The sequence below is a fragment of the Capra hircus genome, chromosome 1 (genome assembly GCF_001704415.2).
Source record: "Capra hircus breed San Clemente chromosome 1, ASM170441v1, whole genome shotgun sequence".
Lineage (NCBI taxonomy): Eukaryota > Metazoa > Chordata > Mammalia > Artiodactyla > Bovidae > Capra > Capra hircus.
This window is the reverse complement of record NC_030808.1, coordinates 80,128,040-80,149,594: the sequence shown is the minus strand read 5'-3', so window position 1 is coordinate 80,149,594 and position 21,555 is coordinate 80,128,040. Positions and strand designations below refer to the sequence as shown.

The following is a 21,555-nucleotide window of genomic DNA, read 5'->3' as shown; positions in this document are numbered from 1 at the left end:
CATGGTTGACTGATTCACCAAAGACTCAAGTGAGACTTAACTGTTGGCCACATTTCTAATTAAGTATTTTCTTCAGTTTCCTGGATCCCAGGAGATTTTTAGTAGGTTTTGGATGAGCCAACAAGGACCTCTGACCTCCATTCTCAGAAAATGTCTGGCATTATTTCAAATCTGGATTTGAACATTATGAAGGGATGGATTGGGAGCGAAATCCCTGGATGGAGGGCCAAGTACACTTTGTCATCTGGGTATAACTTTTTGTCAGAATTTCCAGCATGATAATTTTATAAAAAATAATTTAAAAACTGGTATTTAGAACCAACTCTGTTGAATATAATAAACAAATATAGAAAGTTGAGTCATTTTCTCTAGTTATCATACTTTAGGCCGTCCTTCTGAATTAATGAGAAAATATTTTCTGGAGTATTCGTGCTATCTTGCGGTATGAGTGGGACGGTATTTTAAAGTTAGATGACTAAACATACTATTCTGTTTGTTTTTATTAACGAGTCTGGGTTAGGGCTACAGTTGGAAAACCTCTGGAGCTTTACGAATCATGGAGCTTAATTAAGCAGCAAGGATTATATTGCTTTCAGTTTCAATAAATCAACATTCATTATATACAAGCAGTTACAATTCAAAAAATCTTTAGGGGGAAAAAAAAAAAAGACCAGAACCAAAACCTATGTAATTCCAAAGCAGCATGGAGCTGTACCTGACGGGGAAGTATCCATTTAAATGCTTGCGTTTCAAGGAATATTACCCCTATATTTGCAAAAGTTCACAATGATTTTATCTGCCATTTCTCAAGCCTGTTAAAACATTATAAGCATTGTATTAAAGAGAGAATGAGAAAAGACCAGCGGCAACATGAGAAGAATGGAGGTGGCCACCCCAGAGATATGTGCAGAGCATACTATTTCTTCTCGCCCTGCACGATACACGGTAAACGGGACCTTCCAGGACATGTTGGGTAGCCGACATTTTCCGAAGCAGTAATTTCACATAGTCAAGGTCTGCAGGATGTTAAATGCTCCCGCGAAAGGCCAGGAGGCTCTTCATCTTCAAGTTAGGTAGCGGTGGGAACAGGCGGAATAACCCGAGTCCCCTCCAGTGCAGCGTATAGACTTGCCTGCCCCTCCGGCACGGAGCGCCGCGGGATTGGCGAGCTTGGCCCCACTAACCGGAGGGGAAGCCGGGGGAGCCCAGAGCCCCGGGCGCCCCAGGTTTCCGTCTCTCGGTCCTGTCCAGCGCCCCAGCTGCCTCTGCTTCGGGGATGCGGAAACCCCGTAGGAACAGGGCGGGCCGGGAACGCTGTCGTCCCACCGTTTGCTGCAATATTCTTCCGCTGCAGAGCAAAGAGTTCCAACCTTCCCCAGGGTCCTGGGATTCTCAGCAGCCCTGTAATATCGGCAAATAACCTAATTTGGGCTTTAACACCGATTTGCTTAGGATATTTTCTGAGATAAGCACTTTAGGGTCTCAATTTTGTGGTTGCCGAAGCGCGAAGGAAAATTCCTCCGCAGAAAACGGGTTCCGGCCGCGAGCCTATAAAAAACGGGTGGCGCGGCCCGGCTGTCTTTTCAGTCCGGCACTGAGTGGTTCTTCGGATCATGTCTGGTGGCTCCGCGGATTATAACAGGTATGGCGCTTCCTCGGTGGTGCTCTGTGGTATAGGTCCTAAGGCGCCGGTGGAGACTGTAATAGGTGGTCGGGAGGCAGGGAATTCTGGGTTTTAGGCATTGCCTTGGGATACAGTACCCTAGTGTCCTTCGAGAAGCTTCCATGGTGGGTAGGGCCTAGGTTGTGGGGTAAGTATGACAACTGGGTGGTAAAAGAGTGTGTGTTTCCAAATACGCCTTGAAGTCGCGGCCGTTTCCCCTCCCTCTGCGGAGCCCGGCGTTTAGTGGAAGCCGTGGCGCAGTCCGCAGTCGGTACAGTGTAACTGGGCCCCTAAGCTTTATTCGCGGCCAGCCGCGCGGTTTGGGAGCGCTAGATGATAGGTTTGGGTAGGGGTAGGACGGCGGCGGTTAGAGGCCGGGCCGGGTCGGCCACACGTTCCCGGCGAACCGTTGGCAAGGCCTTGCCGGGCCTCGGCCCGCGTCAATCACCCGGCTTGCGCAGTGTTAGGGGCGGAGCTCGGCGCGTGGAGCTCTCGCGAGATGGTCCGTGGCGGAGAGGGGAGCGCCCGGCGCTCGGGACTGGGGGGCAGGGCCTGCGTCCGTAGGGTTTCCGGGCGTCCCTGGTCCCTAACCTTTGAGTGGGCGCGCAGTACGCCTTGTGCCCTACGGCACCATCTTCTCTCGTTTGGAAAGTTTACACGTGCCGGGGAGGGCGACCGGGTCAGACCGGTTATAAAAGGGCTTTTATCCCTCTGAATGTGCAGTTATGGGGAAGGGATGTTCTCTAACTGCAGTTATTTTTGTCAGCAGAGAACATGGCGGCCCAGAGGGAATGGACCCCGATGGTGTCATCGAGGTAAGAAATAGATGTGGAATTTGGAACGTTGGAAAGGTGGGTTGGTTCATCCCATTTATTCCTTTATTTTTTTTAACTTTCAGAGCAACTGGAATGAGATTGTTGATAACTTTGATGATATGAACTTAAAGGAGTCTCTTCTTCGGGGCATCTATGCTTATGGTTTTGAGAAGCCATCAGCTATTCAGCAGAGAGCTATTATTCCATGTATTAAAGGTAAAAGAACGTGTTGACGCTTCTTAAAAATGAGTTAACTGTCCAACATGGACCTGGATCTTTTCCTCTCTAATATGGGAAAATTACCTTTTGGGAAACTAGCACTTATTTGTATTCCTTAAAGTGAAATGATGGCAATCATCTTTCGGGACTGACCTGAAATGAAGAGAATACTCATTGCTGATCACTTTTATTGTTTGGGCATAATTCATGTTCCAAATGGAATACATGGTGTGAACTAGAAGTAACGGTTTGATGTGGGATCGGTAAATATGTATCCTACTTTTTTTAGGGTATGATGTGATTGCTCAAGCTCAGTCAGGTACTGGCAAGACAGCCACATTTGCTATTTCCATCCTGCAACAGTTGGAGATTGAGTTCAAGGAGACCCAAGCACTAGTATTGGCCCCCACCAGAGAACTGGCTCAACAGGTATTGATAGTGTAGATGAAAAAAACTGCTTGCGTGTTGCATAGGTTTCAGGTTTCACAACTGTGAGAATTTAAAGCTTAGTATAAATTTGTCCTATAGAGCCCTCCTTTTGACTGTCCATGCATGCAGGGAGTTTTGTTGAAAGCTAGACAGGAACTGGGTGTACAGGTATGGTTTGCAGGGTTGTGTAACAGATTGAGAAACTGAAGATTTCTGTTCAGAGTGGACTAGACCCGTTTTCATTTTTACGTTTGAATGCAGTTGTGCAACATGAAAACTGCAGTGACATGTTCTTCTTTGACAGTCTCAGTAGTTTGTGATACATCTGTTGCATGCTGCATTTTCAAAGCTCACTGCTCTATTGGCTTTGAAGTAAAGCCTTGCTAATATACCTGTAGGCTTTATTAAGGCTAAGATTATTAAGTCACAGTATCCTTCAGGGATAAATAGTAACTTCAGCTAAATCTGCTACCTTTTTTTTTTATCACTACTTACACTTTGCTACACAGTAAAGGATAGTGCAGGAAGTATTTTTTGTTCTCTACCTAGCTGATAACCTGGGGCATTAGGATTCAAAGTTTGATGAGGCACAAGATATTTTCACAGTTTATTTTGAGGTAGTTAGATTGGTCTACATTTTAAGCTTGGAAGTAGTTAAGTGCTGTGCATGCATTAAAGCTATTTGCAGACCAGATATTTGCCATTATGCTTTCGAAGTTTAGTCACAAGCCTGTAACTCTGCAGGATAATAACTAAGGCTTTTGGCTTTCAGATCCAAAAGGTAATTCTGGCACTTGGAGATTATATGGGAGCAACTTGTCATGCCTGCATTGGTGGAACAAATGTTAGAAATGAAATGCAAAAACTGCAGGCTGAAGCACCACATATTGTTGTTGGAACACCAGGGAGAGTGTTTGATATGTTAAACAGAAGATATCTCTGTAAGTATTGCTGATGAGTAAAGTTTTTACTATAACAAAGCAAATAATATGCCTGAGAATTTAGATATGATGGCATGACTCTTATTTTTTAACAGCTCCAAAATGGATCAAAATGTTCGTTTTGGATGAAGCAGATGAAATGCTGAGCCGAGGGTTTAAGGATCAAATCTATGAGATTTTCCAAAAATTAAATACTAGTATTCAGGTGAGCTTTGTTTCTGTCTCCTAAAATTGCTGGAGATTAACCACTGGCACTATCACAGTTGAAGTGTTCTGTGTCATTCCCCCTACTTAACAGCAACTGATGCATAACTTATTTCTGTCTGGCATAATTCCATGTTCAGAGGTGCTTGACTTCAAAATGTTTTCCCTTGAGTATTGTGGAAGTTGTGCTAACTACGCGTGACAACATATCTTCTTAAGGTGGTGTTGCTTTCTGCCACAATGCCAACGGATGTGTTGGAAGTGACCAAAAAATTCATGAGAGATCCAATTCGAATTTTGGTGAAGAAGGAAGAATTGACCCTTGAAGGAATCAAGCAGTTTTATATTAATGTTGAAAGAGAGGTAATTTTTCTAATTGTTAAAATAAAAACTTAGGTTTTTACCTTCTTGTATAAGCACTGTGCTAAAATTACAGAAACCAAGATAACCTTGGTTTTTGTGATAATGCTAGCAGAGTATTAAACAAGAAGAAGAGGAACTGCACTAGATTGTAAAGACTGGGGTGGACCTCTTTCTTAATGTCCAGTGTCCTTTGTCTTAAGATTTGGTGCAATATGTCTTTAGACCAATCTAATAAATGAGTTTTTAAATAATGTAAGCTGGAAAGCTCGTGACTGTTACTTTCTCTTTGAAATCTTGTAGGAATGGAAGTTGGATACACTTTGTGACTTGTATGAGACACTGACAATTACACAGGCTGTTATTTTTCTCAATACAAGGCGCAAGGTGGACTGGCTCACAGAGAAAATGCATGCCAGGGACTTCACAGTTTCTGCCTTGGTAAGAGGTATTCTAACCTAGTAATGGTAATTGAAGTCTCTACTTTCACTAAAGCAGGATTTAGACTACAATATAGCTGCTAAGTGCTGTGTTGTCGTTCCCCCTGCTAAAAATAAAGTTGTTTCTTTACTATACCTGTCTGCTATGCTCCAGTAGCAGCCAGGGACGCTTGGTCTCATACATGTTGATAAAGTTTAAGTTACTGATTTGATTGGTGATTCTTGAATTAATAGGTTTGTTACTTTGCAGCATGGTGACATGGACCAGAAAGAAAGAGATGTTATCATGAGGGAATTTCGATCAGGGTCAAGCCGTGTTCTGATCACTACTGACTTGTTGGTAAGTCTCTTAATGCTCTTTTTAATCCACCAAAAGTTTGTTATTGGGGGAAGGTTTTTTAATGGCCTTTACCAACTTCAGGCTATTTGGAAGAATAAAGAAGGCCATGCTCCACAGTGAGCTATACCACTTAGTATAGTTCATTACTATTTTGTGGCCTACATCACACCAACTGTAGCCCACCAGGCTTGTCTGCCCATGGGATTTCCCTAGCAAGAATATAGGAGTGGGTTGCCATTTCCTTCCCCAGGAGACCTCAGGAATTGAACACACATCTCCTTCATTCACTGCAGGCAGATGTTTACTGCTGAGCCACTAGGGGAGCCCTTATATTAACACAGAATTTGAACATCATTATCACTGTATTTCAGGCTCGTGGAATTGATGTGCAACAAGTGTCATTGGTTATAAACTATGATCTACCTACCAATCGTGAAAATTACATTCACAGGTGAGTAGATGGCATCTTGACTTAGTAATGTATTGGTGTAACTCATTGCTTTTCTACTGACTAAATTGTCTGAAAGGTTAACTTCAAATAGGGAATTAAGCATTAAGGCATAGTATCTTGGTAGGATATAATCAAAACTGTACTTGGGAAGATTGTGCACAGTGGGAAAACAGTGTGAACGTTGCCCAAATTGTGGGCTCTACATACAGATTAGGTTGTTTTAGATCGGTTGGTCTTATTTTTGAGCTTTATTTTTAGTGATGCTCTTGTGTCCATGTGATTTCTTGGTGATTCCTCTATAGTTGGGATTTTCTTGGTGTTGTCTGGTAGCAATTTGAGCAGTCCCTGGTTTAGTTATAGTGGCTTTATCCCTAAGTAAATTGAATTGTACTTTGTTATATGATGTAAAAAAAGACTTTTTAAAAAATACAGGAGTCGATAGCAGCAGTTGATGACGAGATGGCACTCAGAAACGGCGTTGACGTAATTTAGGACGTGGAATCATAAGCGAAACAGCACACTGTTTGAATAAAGAGCGAGTCGGTATTTATACTTGTTTTTTTTTTTTTTTTTTTGTCATGATTATTTGATATTTTAACATGCTCCAGCTAAGGCATTTTGTATATTAGCCTGTTAGGTGGTTTGTATTGTCTGGTTTCTATCAGGAAGGTTAAAGAGATGTTTTGGAGGTAAACACGTTTGAGTAATTTGAGTTACAACGTGTGAAACTGAGCAAAAAAGCAGTGATAAGTTTGGGTTACCATACCAAATACTTGTTTTCCCACTGGAAAAAGTTGTTAAGTTTTAGACAATAGTTAACCTTGAAGCATTTGTATTTGCAGTTTACAGTTCCAGAAGAGCGTCGAAATGGATTACATAACTTCTTTGTTTTATCCCTGGTGTTTTACATCTGTCCCAGGCCGACATCTGCTCTTGGCTGGCCCACTTTGGTATGGGCTTTAAATTCACTACCCCAAACACAATACTGTCATCTGCTTTAAAAAAAAGTAATGCTCAAAACACCTGATGAAATCTCATTTTGCAGCCAGACAAGCCTTGAATCCTTTTGGCACTAACTGCAGAGGAAGATTTTTTTCTCTAGATATTGATGAGCAGCTAGTGCTCCAATTAGAAGCACGAACTATAACCTTGATAAGTAAACAGCAGCTGATGGTTAACAAGTGGATCATCATGTTCAGTAGTTCATGCAGCATGTGAGAGGGAATATATTCTAATGACTGATTTCTTTTCCTCACACAGAATTGGCAGAGGGGGTCGATTTGGGAGGAAAGGTGTGGCTATAAACTTTGTTACTGAAGAAGACAAGAGGATTCTTCGTGACATTGAGACTTTCTACAATACTACAGTGGAGGAAATGCCAATGAATGTGGCCGACCTTATTTAATTCCTGGGATGAGATAGTTTTGAATGCAGTGCTCGCTGTTGCTGAATAGGCGATCACAACGTGCATTGTGCTTCTTTCTTTGGGAATATTTGAATCTTGTCTCAATGCTCATAACGGATCAGAAATACAGATTTTGATAGCAAAGCGACGTTAGTCGTGAGCTCTTGTGAGGAAAGTCATTGGCTTTATCCTCTTTAGAGTTAGACTGTTGGGGTGGGTATAAAAGATGGGGTCTGTAAAATCTTTCTTTCTTAGAAATTTATTTCCTAGTTCTGTAGAAATGGTTGTATTAGATGTTCTCTATCATTTAATAATATACTTGTGGACTAAAAGATATAAGTGCTGTATAAAATCAGCCAATTATGTTAAACTAGCATATCTGCCTTTATTGTGTTTGTCATTAGCCTGAATAGAAAGGCCTTTAAAATTGATTTTTTTTTAGCATTTGAATGCATTTTGTTTGGTATTATATTTATTCAATAAAGTATTTAATTAGTGTTAAGTGTGAACTGGACCCTGTTGCTAAACCCCAGCAAGCAATCATCCTAGGTAGGGTTAAACCCCCAGTAAAATTGCCATATTGCACATGTCTTAATGAAGTTTGAATGTTAAATAAATTGTATATTCACTTTAAAGGTGCTTTGGTTATTTTATTATAAATTGTTTATGAAACACATACTGAAGATAGTTTTAGCAATTCTGAGTTAACTGCTGCATCACAGTAGCACAGAGGCTGATCAGCTGCAGATGTTCATCAGCGCCGTCTGCTAAGCATTTATCAACTTCCTATAAGAAAATGAAACGAAGTAAGTAAAACTGTCCTTTGTAGGTGTGTGTATGTTGTGCTGAGATGTAGAAAATGGCCACTTACAGCAAGTTTTTCTGTAATAATAGACTTCTGTTTATCAGAAAGGTTATCATTTTCTACCACCACATCATGGAGTTGATTTACAAGTTGAGTTGCTGCGTGGCCCTCATTTATTAAGTCCTATAACCAAAACGTACATATTTTAGCATTCTTATCCCTTCAGCCTTCCCCGAGGCTAGTAAAGTCACTTTACCTTTACCACAGCTTCTAGTTTGTCGAAAGAGCCACTCTGACAGGCAGCAAATACTCCATCAATTGTCTTAGCTGGTACTACCTAAAAGAATTAGTTTTTGGGTGAAGACAGTTACTTCTGTACCAGTCTTATGCCCACTCCCTGTTAAATGCTTCAGGCAGCACATGTTTGCAGCCCAGATAGGTAGGTCCAGCCTTGATTATGCATGCCAATGCATAAAGATCAGGCATTGCCATGTAACCAGAGGAAGGCACTGACAATCTTTTCTCCAAGATGTCAATACAGAGGCTCGTTGATTGGTTGAGCTAAGTTTGGAAAGGACTATCTGAAGACAAGGGTTTGGCACAAGAGAATTCCTTTAGTCACTTATCCCTTGGATAGGACCCACCCTTCAACTGCCATATCCCTGCCTGGAATCTGATTCCCCAGCTACTACTATAAGCTACAGACTAAACATGATAGAATTTGGAGGTGACACCACTGGGAGGTGATTAGTCAAGAGTGCAGCCCTCGTAAATTGAATTTATGCCCTTACAAAATATTCCTTTACCATAGAAGGATGCAGGGAGGTATGAACAGGTCTGAACTAGGAAGTATCCTCAGTACTGGATCTGTGGGCACTTGATCTTTAATTCCCAGCCTTTAGAACTGAGAACTGTTTATAAACCAGCCTATGGCATTTGTTAAAGCAGCTTGAATAGATAGCACATAATAAGCACTCTTTGCTGAAGTAAATTTAAATCAAAAAAGTCAACTAAAAGAATTTTAGGATACCCAGTGTTCTTACCCCAGCAATATCTGTGATCACTTTTTCTGTGACTTCCTTTCCACCAGTTAGTCGAGTAGCACTTTGAAGAAATGTAATGGCTTTTCTTAAGTCTCCTTCTGACACTTTAACAAGATAAGCTATTCCCTAAAGAGAAAAAAGTTGTTCTTAACCTGTAATGGCCAATTAAGGATGAATTTAATAAAGAATGTCAATTCTGCAGTGGCAGGATTCACGGAGACAGCCTTGATTACATAAATTATGGTTAAATTCTGTTGCAATGAATGAGGGGTGTATATATTCTATCATTACCAGAATTGCATCATACCTAATTCTTGCACATAATAATTAGTAATGGCTATACAGAGGTTTGCTGTTGAATTTGTAGTCTATGTATGAAATCTGCCTCAGCTTTGAGTCTGCAATACTGACATAAATTTCTAATAGCAACAGAAAGGCTGAACCGGTACATTCCAGTTGTTCATTTACCTTTGCCTGAGCAACTGGCATCAGAAATTGAAGCAATACAAAATTGACTCTTTCAGAAAGGGCCTCTTCATAGGCATTCATCAAAGCCATTACTAATTTACAGTAGCTGTAGCAGTAATTACCTCATTGCTAATTTTGACGTGTTCTTTATCAGCGATGTCTAGTAACCGCTGCTGCTGAATTTTATCTGACAGAGGTTTGAAGCGGAATTTAGAACATCTAGAGGTCAGAGGTTCAATTATTCTGTAAAATATTGGGAAAAAATAAGTCATTGTCTACAAAAACTCCCTCAAAGAACTTTATTAAGAACAAGATTTGATGAAGGGGAAACTAAGGGTAACCTTGAAACTTTTTTTTCTCTGTTTGGGGCTATCCCCGGTATCTTTATCTTTAGGGCAATACACATACCGGCTGACATAGTTACAGATGAGACAGAATCGGGTGGTTTTAGACTCTTTCTCCATGGTACGTCTTAAAGCTGCCTGAGCAGCTGAGGTCATAGAATCTGCTTCATCCAGAATCACAATTTTAAAAGGAGGACATGGCTTTCCACTGATTCAGAGAAATACACAGGAGTTAATTCATACATCATTATCACAATCTACTTTAGAATGTTCTCATCACTAAAAGGAAACCCTGTGTCCATTAGGAGTCATTTCTTTCCCAACTTTCCCAGCCATAGGCAATCAGGAATCTCTACCTTCTGTTCCCACAGGTTTGCCTATTCTGGACACAACACAAATGGAATCATGTATTGTCAACATAATATGCTGTCTTTTGTGACTGGCTTCTTTCGCTTAATGTTTTTAAGGTTCAACCATGTTGTATCTCATTATTTCAATTCCTTTTATTGCCAAATGGATGAACATACTATCATTCGTCCATTCTTTAGTTGATGGATATTGGGTTTTTTCCATGTTCTGACTATTATAAAAGCTGCAGCTATAAACATTTGTGTACATGTGTATATATTTTCATATCCTGTCAGTATATATTGTAGGGCTGGAATTGCTGGGTCATATTTAACTTTTAGAGGAACTGCCAACTGTTTTCAAAGTGGCTGTGCCATTTTACATTACAACCAGCAATGTTTAAGAGTTCTGATTTCTCCACATCCTTGGTAATACCAGTTTTTCCTGTCTTTTTGATTATAGTCATTCTGCTGCTGCTGCTGCTGCCAAGTCACTTCAGTCATGTCCGACTCTGTGCGACCCCAAAGACGGCAGCCCACCAGGCTCTGCCATCCCTGGGATTCTCCAGGCAAGAACACTGGAGTGGGTTGCCATTTCCTTCTCCAATGCATGAAAGTAAAAAGTGAAAGTGAAATCGCTCTGTTGTGTCCGACTCTTTGTGACCCCACGGACTGCAGCCTACCAGGCTCCTCTGTCCATGGGATTTTCCAGGCAAGAGTACTGGAGTAGGTTGCCATTGCCTTCTCCATACAGCCATTCTAAATGGGTGTAAATGGTATTTCAACATGGGTTTGATTTGCATTTCTCTAATGGCTCATGATGTTGATGAGCATGTTGAAATATGCTTATTGACTATTTTGTTTATCATCCTTGGGCTTCCTTGGTGGCTCAGTGGTAAAGAACCCGTTGGCTAATGCAGAAGACTCGGGTTCAGTCCCTGGGTTGGGAAGATCCCCTGGAGAAGGAAATGGCAATCCACTCCAATATTCTTACCTGGGAAACCTCATGGATAGAGGAGCCCGGTGGGCTACAGTCCATGGGGTTTCAAAAGAGTTGGACATGACTTAGCAACTCAACAATAGCAACATCTTCCTTGGAGTAATGTCTATTCACATCCTTTGCCCATTTTTAAATTGGGTTGTCTTTTTATTACTGAGTTGTAAGAATTCTTTATTCTTGATCTAAGTCCCTTATCAAGTATATGATATATATATATATATTGTCAATCCAAGGTAGGTATCAAAAACTGTCCTTTACTTTCTACAAATTCCCAAGTGTGCCCTCATATAAAATTAAATATATGCCAGGTACCAAAAATTTAACCTTTGAACTTTGTCACCTAAGGAGTATACACAGTTGACTAAACATCCCTATTGAATTATTATTAAAAATCAGGATTTTTATTTTGAGTGTACCACCAAACCATATTTGACTAATGAATACTCCTTAGACAAAATATCAACTAAAAACCCCTGATGGCTAAATAACTTAAAATTAGTTAATAATGGAAAGGTCATTTCTAATTTTAAATAATTCAGATAAAAATATGATCTAATATGAAAAAAGTTGAAATTTTGGCAGAAATGTATTTTAAACAAATACAAAGACATGGTATAAAAAAGGGAAGGTGAGCTTACTTACTCTGAACGGCTTCCTGACACAGTTAATTGGGCAAAATTCTTAACTTTCTCTCTAACTACTTGTATTCCACGTTCATCAGATGCATTTAACTCAAGAACTCTTAATCGAAAAAGTTCAGGCCTATGTCAAAATAAAAAAGAGAAACATCATAGAGCATATAAGTAAATCAGGTTTAAACTATATTTTAACATCTGTACATTTTTCAATAGTTTAAAATACACCTAGTTAACAACATGGATATAAGGCACACAGTCCTGTATTTTCTCTTTTGCAAAGTCATACACATTCTGGCTTTTTTCTGATACATTAAAAAAAAAAAAGGTAGATGATACCACATAATGTGCTAAATTTTGAATCAATTTTCCACTTTGTACTGTTCAAAACATCTTGCCATGTCATGATAAACACTGTAAAAACCATTTTAATAGCTATGACCTTCTAACCTAAGACTGGTAACATCCTTCTATTGCTAAACATTTAGTTTTAAATATGTTACAATTTAAAATGATGGTGCAATGTAGCATATTCTGAATTCTTTCCAAAAAGTATCTTGCTATAAGGAAAACTACTGGATCAAAATATGAAGTTTATTTATTTTTTAGTTCTTTTAAAAAAAATTATTAAAAGTAGCTCTTCGTAGGAAAATCTGAGAATTTAAAAGAAAAAAAACACCTGGCATACCCTGCTAAACCATTGTTTTACTTCCTTCTAGTTATTTTTCTATGTGTGTGTATATACACACACACACACACACACACACACACACACACACAGAGAGAGAGAACAGGAGTAGGAATTTAGTCTCTCTTTTTCCTAAATAGCATGACATCCTCTGCATTTTTCTATGGGCATAAATATCTAGAAAGCTGTGAACATGTATTTTCTATTTTAAAACCACATATACTATTATATGTGGGATTTACAATTAAGTTCTTTCTACAAGTTATATAATTTGGACTAATTTAACTCTAGAACAACTAATAGTAAACTATACTTAACAGCTTCTTTATGACTGCATTGCTAAGGATGGTTCAGACTGGATCGGAATTGTAGAATTAATCAAAAAAGCTCCTTTAAAATTTTCTTGAGAAAACAAATATTCTGTCAAAATACTAGGTTCAGAGCAGCTTCCCCTTTTGTCTTCCTTGACATCTCAACAGAACTAATTATCCTTACGTATTCGGTGGTTTCAGAGGCATCTAATTATTTTCATGTGTAGGATTTCAAATGTACCCTTAGGCCATATGCCTGATATTAAAATCCTGGATAAATTAAAGACAGATGCTGTTATGTTGGTGCATTTTGCATGGATACCAGACAGGGGCTGAAATATATCTTTTAACTTTAGATAAAGGGCTCTGGGCCCCATTACTACAACAGCTGGCTAAGCCAAACACAGTCAGTCTAGGAAGAGGACTCTAAGAAGGTGGCTCACAGAGATTTTCTGCTGTACCTGGAATCATACTGCATCAACCAGGACACTCTGCTTACACTGAGGGTACTTGAGGGCATGGAGCTCGCCAGCCACTCTGGAGGTAGGCCCTGGGAAGCCCAGAGCAAAAAAGAACTCAGGAGTGGGTGGTCCACATCAGTAGCATCAAAATAGCAAATTCTATGACAGGGACGTGAGCATGACCATTAAGAGTGATGAAACGATAAGCACGACTGCAGACAGGATCCTCTAGTCTCCAAAATGACAACGAGTTTTAAAGTGGTGAAAAAAAATCACAAGGCTCCTTGTAGTACATTCAAACACTTGAACAAGTTTCAGAATAAAGGTTACAAAAGGTATAGGCAAGCTAATTTACTGGAGGGGAGGAACTGAAAACAGTCCACTGGATTATTAAGAAAAAAATTCAGAACAAAAATCAACCCAACAACACTCACCGAAAAACCAAATGCAAAGTTTTAGAGAAAGAAAAGCAGTACTAGAGATTCTTAGTGTCAAGTCTTAAAAAGAGAGAGGTTTCAACTTACCCAAAGAGTTCTCTAGCTGCTGCCAAAATAGTTGATGTTTTTCCAGTTCCAGGTGGCCCGTAAAACAAGAGATTAGGGAGCTGCAGAAGTTAAGATTTTATGTTTTAAAAAATTATGTTCTGATACACACAGGTTAAAAATGGCTGAAAATGTCTATGGAAGAGTACAATGACTTCCTTAATAGGGCATATATGTCTGAAAACAAAGGTTTCTTAATATAACTGGTATTACAGTAATAATCGTACTAAATCCTGCTTTTTCACAAACACTATCATTTTTCTCCAAGATGTCTTTCTAGTATCTTAAACTGAATCAATACTTACAATTGTTCTATATCTAATCTAATACTTAGGTGGGATTTTCAAAGCTGGAATTTAAAACCTTTTATTTCTGAACGAAATCCAGAGCTTCTGTCTGTTCCTTATCTCACATCTGAACTCATGACTGGGCAAGATTTTATAAAGATGTCAGTTGCTTCAAAAGGGACACTGACCAAATTGGATTTGGCCAATATCAAGGAAAAAAGAATGAAAATGGCATACTGGGGCTTTCCATGAGCTAAAGTTCCAAGAATAGAAACAGTAAAAAAAAAAAAGCATCTACTGTCACACAGTAGTCCACATCGTGATTATGTGCCCTGCCTGTAGGGATGCCTGCATAGATTTCATCAGTAGAAGACAGGATGAGATTAAATAACTAGTTCTTTCAAACCTTAAATCTAGCTGGCTTGGCTCATCAGTCAACTGATCTGTGGTACAGATTAACAAATGAACTAAATTCTAATAAGTACTGTTATGAAACTGTATACTTAAGAAAATTTTTTTTATTTCATATTGGAATATAATTGGTAGTTTCAGGTGTACAGCACAGTGATTCAGTTATATACATAGGCATGTATCTTTTTTTTCAAATTCTTTCCCCATTTAGGTTGAGTATTAAGCAGAGTTCCCTGTGCTATACAGTAAAAGTAGTCCTTGTTGGCTCTCTATTTTAGATAAGCTCATTTGTATCTTTTTTTAAAAATTTCCGTATGTAAGCTGTATCATATGGTATTTGTCTTTGTCTGTGAAACTACACTCTTCAGTGTGTCCTTTCATGCATGGCAATCACTGCACATAGGAAGCTAAGCAGTAAAGGTTTATTTGCTTCCACTCCTGCCCCTCCTCCCTCTTCCCATCCATTCATTCCTCACTCAAATCAGATGCCACGCTACTTGCTACTTAAAGTATTCACCATGTTCATACTCTACTGAGAAAAGCAAAACACATCCCCAAGTCAACCTGCTTACTATAACCTCCAAGGATGTCCATGATTCTCTCACCACCTCTCTCTCCTTCTAGATTCCAACTCACAATGGCCTCCAACAGCTAAGCACTTTCTGGCCTGCACATATACTTCCCCATGAGCTGAAGTCTGACTCCATTCTTCTGTTTATCAACTCCTCCCATATGACAAGTCAGCCGCCTTCCCTGACCGCCCAATCTAAAGAGGGTCTCCTCTGTTATTCTCCCATTGGTCTCTGTTGCACTTGATGTAATTTGCAATTATTTATTGTTATTTATTTAGCTGTTGGGTTTAACTTAAAATACCCATTCACCTCACTATACTGAAAGCTTGAATAGAATCTTATTTGCTCTACTCACATCTATGTTCTTAGCATCTCCTGCAGTACTCAGTATGTGCCAAGAAAATAAACCAATACATAAATATATTAAAAAACTATTACTGTTAAACTGGTAACATACAGTTTAAGATACAAACTGAGATTCACTATTTAAAAACAAAAACAAAACCTCCTAGCCATCTTCATTTTTAAGACTTCATTTTTACTTGGCTCCAACTACTTCAGTAGTTGTAATGATTCATCCAGTCAGCTACTACATACAATACTTTAAATTCTTTAAAACACAATAAAATTATTAAGCTTTACATTATGTAATAGTCTGATAACATATACATATAGAGCATTCAAGGACTGTACATGCAGTATCAGTTCTAAAAATTGATTTCTGAAAAAAAGTCTCATAATTCTACTTTAATATTCTTTAGTGTAAATAAAGGAATGAATTATTTTGCTTTACTCTTTAAAAAAAATTGTTTGTATTGGAATATAGCTGATTAACAATGTTGTGACAGTTTCAGATGGACACGTAAGGGAGTCAATCATACATATACAACTATCCATTCTCTCCCAAACTCCCCTCCCATCCAGGCTGCCATATAACAGTAAACAGAATTCCCTGTGCTATACAGGTTATCCATTTTAATTTCCTTTACTCTCTAGAATTAAAAATTACTTCAACTCTAAGTTTCAAAAAACTTAAATCTGAAAAGAAACAAATTATTAAACAAGTGGTTAAAGAAGAAAGTTCTTAATTCAGTCTTATAAATTACATGCCATAAAGTCAAGAACTGGATCATAATCCCACTTCATTTTTTTTAAGGAGTTGATGAATCATAGCAATTAAAAAACATCATGTCCTGCAATCTGTGTAAATATTAGCATGCAATTTAAATTGTATGCCATTATAAAATTAAAAGCTAAAGGTACGTGGACCAAATTAAGACAAATACTAGTGAAGAAGATTCAACAGTTTTATAGATATAACCTCTTTCAAAATATATACTGTTGCACTGTAATTCTAGGAAGAGAACAATGGCATCAAAATCCAAAGAATCTCTAATTCAAAACAGCCAGGTTGAGAGAAAGGAAGAAAATTTTCGGAATAAAGCAAAAACCACATCCTACTGTCATCTGCAACTGTTTCCCTTCCTCCACTAAGCTCTTATAACACTTTGCCTTATACAATTTTAAACTGCTAATTTTTCACATGGGGTTATCTTGTCTCTGAATTAATAAAAAATGCAACTCACTCAAGGACATTTTATCCTATATATCACAGCAGGTGACATGATGCTGTAAACAGAACACTCTTTTTGGTATTGTGTTGAGAGTTCAAATCCTAAAATTAGGTGAGCAATCATACTTTCAAAGAATCTTTGACTCTTCTTCATAGTATCTATTGTTGTTGTTCAGTTGCTAAGTCGTTTTTGACTCTTTGCAACCCTATGGACTACAGCACGCCAAACTTTCCTGTCCTTCACTGTCTCCTGGAGTTTGCTCAAACTCATGTCCATTGAGTCAATGACGCCATCCGACCATCTCGTCCTCTGTCACTCCCTTCTCCTCCTGCCCTCAATCTTTCTAAGCATCAGGGTCTTTTCCAATGAGGCTCTTCACATCAGATGGCCAAAATATTGGAGCTTCAGTTTCAGCATCAGTCCTTCCAATGAATATTCAGGGTTGATTTCCTTTAGGATGGTAGCTATCATTATCTATAATTCTCTCATTTATTGTGCTTACATGTTTATTCTCTCTCCCCACCAAAATGAAAGCTCACGAGCAAAGGGACCCAGTCTATCTTGCTTAATGATTTCCACTTGTGTACCCTATAACAATGCCACCATAGGATAGAAGAGATGCTCAACAAGTATTTGTTGAACTACTCCTCCACTGTACAAACAGTAATAAAGGGCCTACTATGTATATACAGAATAGTATTTAAAAGTGACTGGAGGCTATAAAGGAAGGAAGAGGGTGCATGAATTCTTACATCTCCCAATGACTTTAGGACTCCAGATAGCATATGCTACTCACATCAGCTCCTTCTAAAGACTTTTTAAGGACTGCAACCACTTCTTCCTGGAAAGCAACTTCATCCACACATTTTGGGCGACTGTGGGCGGGGGGAAAAAACTTATTTAGTATATTACAGTAGCCAAAGAACTCTTTCCTTTTGTTAAAATACCAATGATAATTCTCTCATATTAGTAATGAAATGAGAAACTTTCATAACTGGAAATGGAAACCCCATCTGCATTCAGTTCAGGCAAATACATACTGAGGAATGAAATGAAGTGACTCTTCACTCTTCCAGATGCATTGTTTGCATCTGTTGTGCTTACAGAAATTATGCAATAGGATTTTATAACATCACAAATGCCAACCAGTTCAAAATGTAAAGTGAACACCTGCCTAGTAAGTAACATGTTTTGACAACATGCACCTAAACTGAAAAGAGAGACCTATTTAGCAACCTCAAAATAGGTAACAATTATGGTTAATACAGTTACATATGTTACTGTGTTGTTAATTGGTTAAAACCAATTTCTTTTATCACCTAAGTGCACAAAAAACGCATACCTATTCACATACCTATTCACTTGGGCACTAACAAAATAACAAGGTTAATCAATATGAAGAATAACTTCTGTTTTACATAACTAATGATGTTAAGCTAAGTTATCCAACACTAAGGTTAGGCTTTGTGCTTAGTTAACTAATCAAAAGCTCTTCTCTATTTATACTTTTCTAAGTAATCAGGCCAACCCCAGACAGAATTTATGTCAGATGTTATCTTAGAAAACCAGTATGTGTTATAAACCAGGGTTTCGTATTCAAATACCTGCAGAGTCCAGGCGGATAACAAGAGTGAAAAATGCAAGCTTAAGACAAGAGACACTAGTAGGGACCATGGTGAAGTGAGGAAGATACGACCTTTCCAGAATGAGCAGTATTCCATTTAAATGTTTTCAGGTCAGAACCTGGATACAGTGCTGCCTAATCTGAGAAGCTGAAAATCTAGATTTTAACCTTTGTATAATTTATTTAATAAAAAGATTCTAGACTTTTATGTGAAATTTCCCATTTTTAAAACCATTATTGATGCCAAACAAAACTAATGAAGGCCTTACTTGGCTTATAAGTAATCTGCAATTCTTTGGTAATAACTGAGGGTACACTAGGGGTTACAACTACTTGTTATAATATCACTTAACTGACTGAAATTTAACAGCCCCATCAGTGTTGTTTTTGTCAAAAATGTATAAACAAAAACTCAACAATTTACAGTTACTAGTAATGAAAAGAGGAACAGATTATGTGGACTTAAGCAAAACTCCTAAGAGCTTATAGTCAGCTTATAGAAACTTTGTATTCTTCACTGCTGTATCTCAGCCCGCAAAATCACAGACCTCAGTTACAGAGAAGGCTGTAATTCATGCAGAAAATAAGTGAATTGAGCTAGAGTATTCTAAGGTACATTTCAGTTCCAAGGTTCTATGACTTATACAATTGGGTGATTTTCTTTTAAAGATGATTATTTTTTGAAAAATGTTATTTGTTTATTTGGCTGTGCCAGGTCTTAGCTGCAGCATACAGGATCTTTGATTTTTGCTTTGGCATGTGAACTCAGTTGCGGCATGTAGGATCTAGTTCCCCCACCAGGGATAGAACCTGGGCCCTCTGCATTGGGAGCACGGAGTCTGAGCCACTGGACCACTACGGAAGTCCTAATTGGCAACACTTAAGCAAGGCAAGGATTTCCCTGGTGGCTCAGATGGTAAAGTGCCTGCCTACAATGTGGGAGACCCGGGTTCGATCCCTGGGTCTGGAAGATCTCCTAGAGAAGGAAATGGCAACCCCCTCCAGTATTCTTGCCTGGAAAATCCCACGGATGGAGGAGCCTGGAGGGCTACAGTCCACGGGGTCACAAAGAGTAGGACACAACTGAGCGGCTTCACTTCATAAGCAAGGCAAATCATCCTCCTCTTAAGTTAACAAGAAAAAGTGACTCAAAACTGGTCTGAGAGGCAATTTATTATTTCAACAAAAACGCGTGTTCTTACTATTTTTCCACCCACGGAACGGGTTTGGCTTTCTTGTTCTCTCCACTACTTCTGGCAGTGGCAGTTACTCCTCGATCCTTAGTCGGCGGTGGTTTAGTGCTGATAGATGCGCCTTTTAGAAATGCCTGCATGGTTACTTCACCCTGACCAGGTCTAAGACAGAAAGGGAAAAGCTCTTTTGAAGCCATTATGAGGAAGTATAGCCTGAAAGCACACTTAACCCCGTATAGACATTCAATAAATACTACGCGAAGGACATCACTCTGTGACCTAGCATCTGAATGCATTCTACTGAGGACTAGTGGGACATAAACAGGCCAAAGTGCTAAAGGAACTTGAAATCTACTTACAGTGAGGGAGTTATAGAAAAAAGGACTTCTAACTTTTTGTTAAGTACGATGGCATTAATGGCCAAACTGTATAGGGGTCTCAACAGTCATCGGCCTAGCTCTAGCTCAGACCCTAGAATGGACTCAAAAATTAGGAGGAGTACCAGGACCACAAATGAAAACCCTCTGCTCCTCATGGGCCTAGAGCTCCACTTAAGAGCCCATTTTACTGGCAGAGCCTGTGCTTGTCTTCAGAAGCTTTTGCGGGGAGGGAACTGCGGGAGAGGAGACACTGATGTTAAAATGTAAATAGCTGTTTCTCTGATTGCATGCTCATTTGAAGAAATCGAAACAATGCAAAAAAGAACGAGGAGTTTAAAAAATTCAAAATCTCACCCAGAAGATAAGTATTAACATTCAAGTAAACATTCACCCAAGCAGCACAAGGCTGTTTTTAAGGATAGTTTGCCTGAAAATCCCCAGCATTAGTGGCAATTTTATTTTTTTGGAAGTGCAATTTTTTTTTCACTGTTGTGCTTCCGAGGCCTGGTACAGGATAGATGCTCTATAAGATTTGATGACTGAAAAAAAAAAAAAAAAAAGATTTGATGACTGAATTACCATTTATCAGACCCAGTTTCCCCTTCTGTAAAAGAATCTAAAGGCCCATTTCATAAGGCAACTGAGTCAAAAGAACTGTGCAAACACAGAGCTCTGTGCTTAGCATAGGGGTATATAATCAATGAATAAAATAGACTGTTAATATCTGTAAACTAAGGTTTTTAACGTTGTTGGATTTGTCCATCCCTGCCACAGGCTGTAATATCGCCCAAAGCAGGGCTCTGAAGGATGATAAGACTGAGCTACCCGTACACCAAGGGGCGCGCAAGGGGTGGAAGACATCACAGGGGCATCGAAGGCGCGAGTGGAGAAAGGCGAAGGTAATCCTCGCAATTCCTCCGGCTGGTCACCTGTTCTTCCCGGTTCCCCGCGTGTGTTCCCCGGCAGTGCCTGGGCCTTTCAGTCGCTCATATCGAGAGCGAGGACGCCGCCGGCTCGTTCCTGAGATTTCCGGGACAGGGAAAGGGCGAGGTGGTCACGAAGTCTTAGCTCCGTCCCCCAAGCTGAGACTCTCAGGCCCAGGAAGCCCCGAGCCGCAGAGCGGGGACACTTAACAGCTGCCGCCTTCAGCAAGCAGCCTGAGTTCCCGCCACCAAAGGGCGGCGAAGGGCAGGGCGGGAATACGCCGTACGTCACGTCACTTCCGGTCCGCCGTGCGCGCCCAGCCTTAAGGGAGCCGTGTCCTCCTAGTCTGCAGTGTCCAAACTGATGAGACACGCAGATTTTCGGGTACGCTGTAGGTGGGATGGGAATGAATGCGGTGGTGTGAGTAAAGCTCCACCCTGCTCTCGCGCACCCCTCCGACTCGAGGCTGCAGGCAAGGGAACTTGAGCACGGCCTTCTGGAGGAGACGCTGGGGCCGCGAACCCGCGTGCTCAGCGGCTGGGGACAGGGAGGGCTCCGAGAGCCGACCCTCCAGGGTGGTTGGGGAGGTGAGTACGGGGCCTCGAATCCCGCAGGTCCACTCTCTTTGTGGGGACGAGCCTGCGGAACCTGTACCGCACTGTTAATTCTTTGGCAGTCA

The 21,555-nt window shown here is 39.8% G+C and overlaps 2 protein-coding genes and 1 non-coding gene across 6 annotated transcripts; 2 read left to right on the top strand and 1 right to left on the bottom strand.

Moving 5' to 3' along the window:
* Window positions 1,342-7,902, top strand: EIF4A2 (eukaryotic translation initiation factor 4A2). Of its 4 annotated transcripts, none has more exons than XR_001917940.1 (12): window positions 1,342-1,642; window positions 2,430-2,478; window positions 2,562-2,694; window positions 2,987-3,126; window positions 3,899-4,067; window positions 4,163-4,272; window positions 4,491-4,634; window positions 4,935-5,072; window positions 5,322-5,411; window positions 5,783-5,862; window positions 6,295-6,401; window positions 7,123-7,902. XR_001917940.1 is itself a non-coding variant. In XM_018046834.1 (11 exons), exons 1-11 carry the CDS (start codon window positions 1,614-1,616, stop codon window positions 7,265-7,267), a joined length of 1,227 nt encoding a protein of 408 aa, XP_017902323.1. In that variant the 5' UTR covers window positions 1,342-1,613; the 3' UTR covers window positions 7,268-7,902. The 4 variants fall into 4 exon arrangements, 2 of the variants coding, with proteins under 2 accessions (XP_017902323.1, XP_005675209.1); XR_001917939.1 differs by having other exon boundaries at window positions 6,295-6,405; XM_018046834.1 differs by lacking the exon at window positions 6,295-6,401.
* MIR1248 (microRNA 1248) lies at window positions 4,671-4,775 on the top strand. The gene is given in 1 exon segment (NR_129563.1): window positions 4,671-4,775. It is a non-coding gene; the product is annotated as a microRNA 1248 (primary transcript).
* On the bottom strand, window positions 7,639-21,157 carry RFC4 (replication factor C subunit 4). Its single transcript, XM_005675153.3, has 11 exons — window positions 20,882-21,157; window positions 19,582-19,734; window positions 17,552-17,630; window positions 13,894-13,973; window positions 11,917-12,036; window positions 9,992-10,135; window positions 9,706-9,826; window positions 9,116-9,241; window positions 8,329-8,409; window positions 8,139-8,255; window positions 7,639-8,053 (listed from the first exon to the last, which is right to left on the bottom strand). Exons 2-11 carry the CDS (start codon window positions 19,710-19,712, stop codon window positions 7,958-7,960), a joined length of 1,095 nt encoding a protein of 364 aa, XP_005675210.1. The 5' UTR covers window positions 19,713-19,734; window positions 20,882-21,157; the 3' UTR covers window positions 7,639-7,957.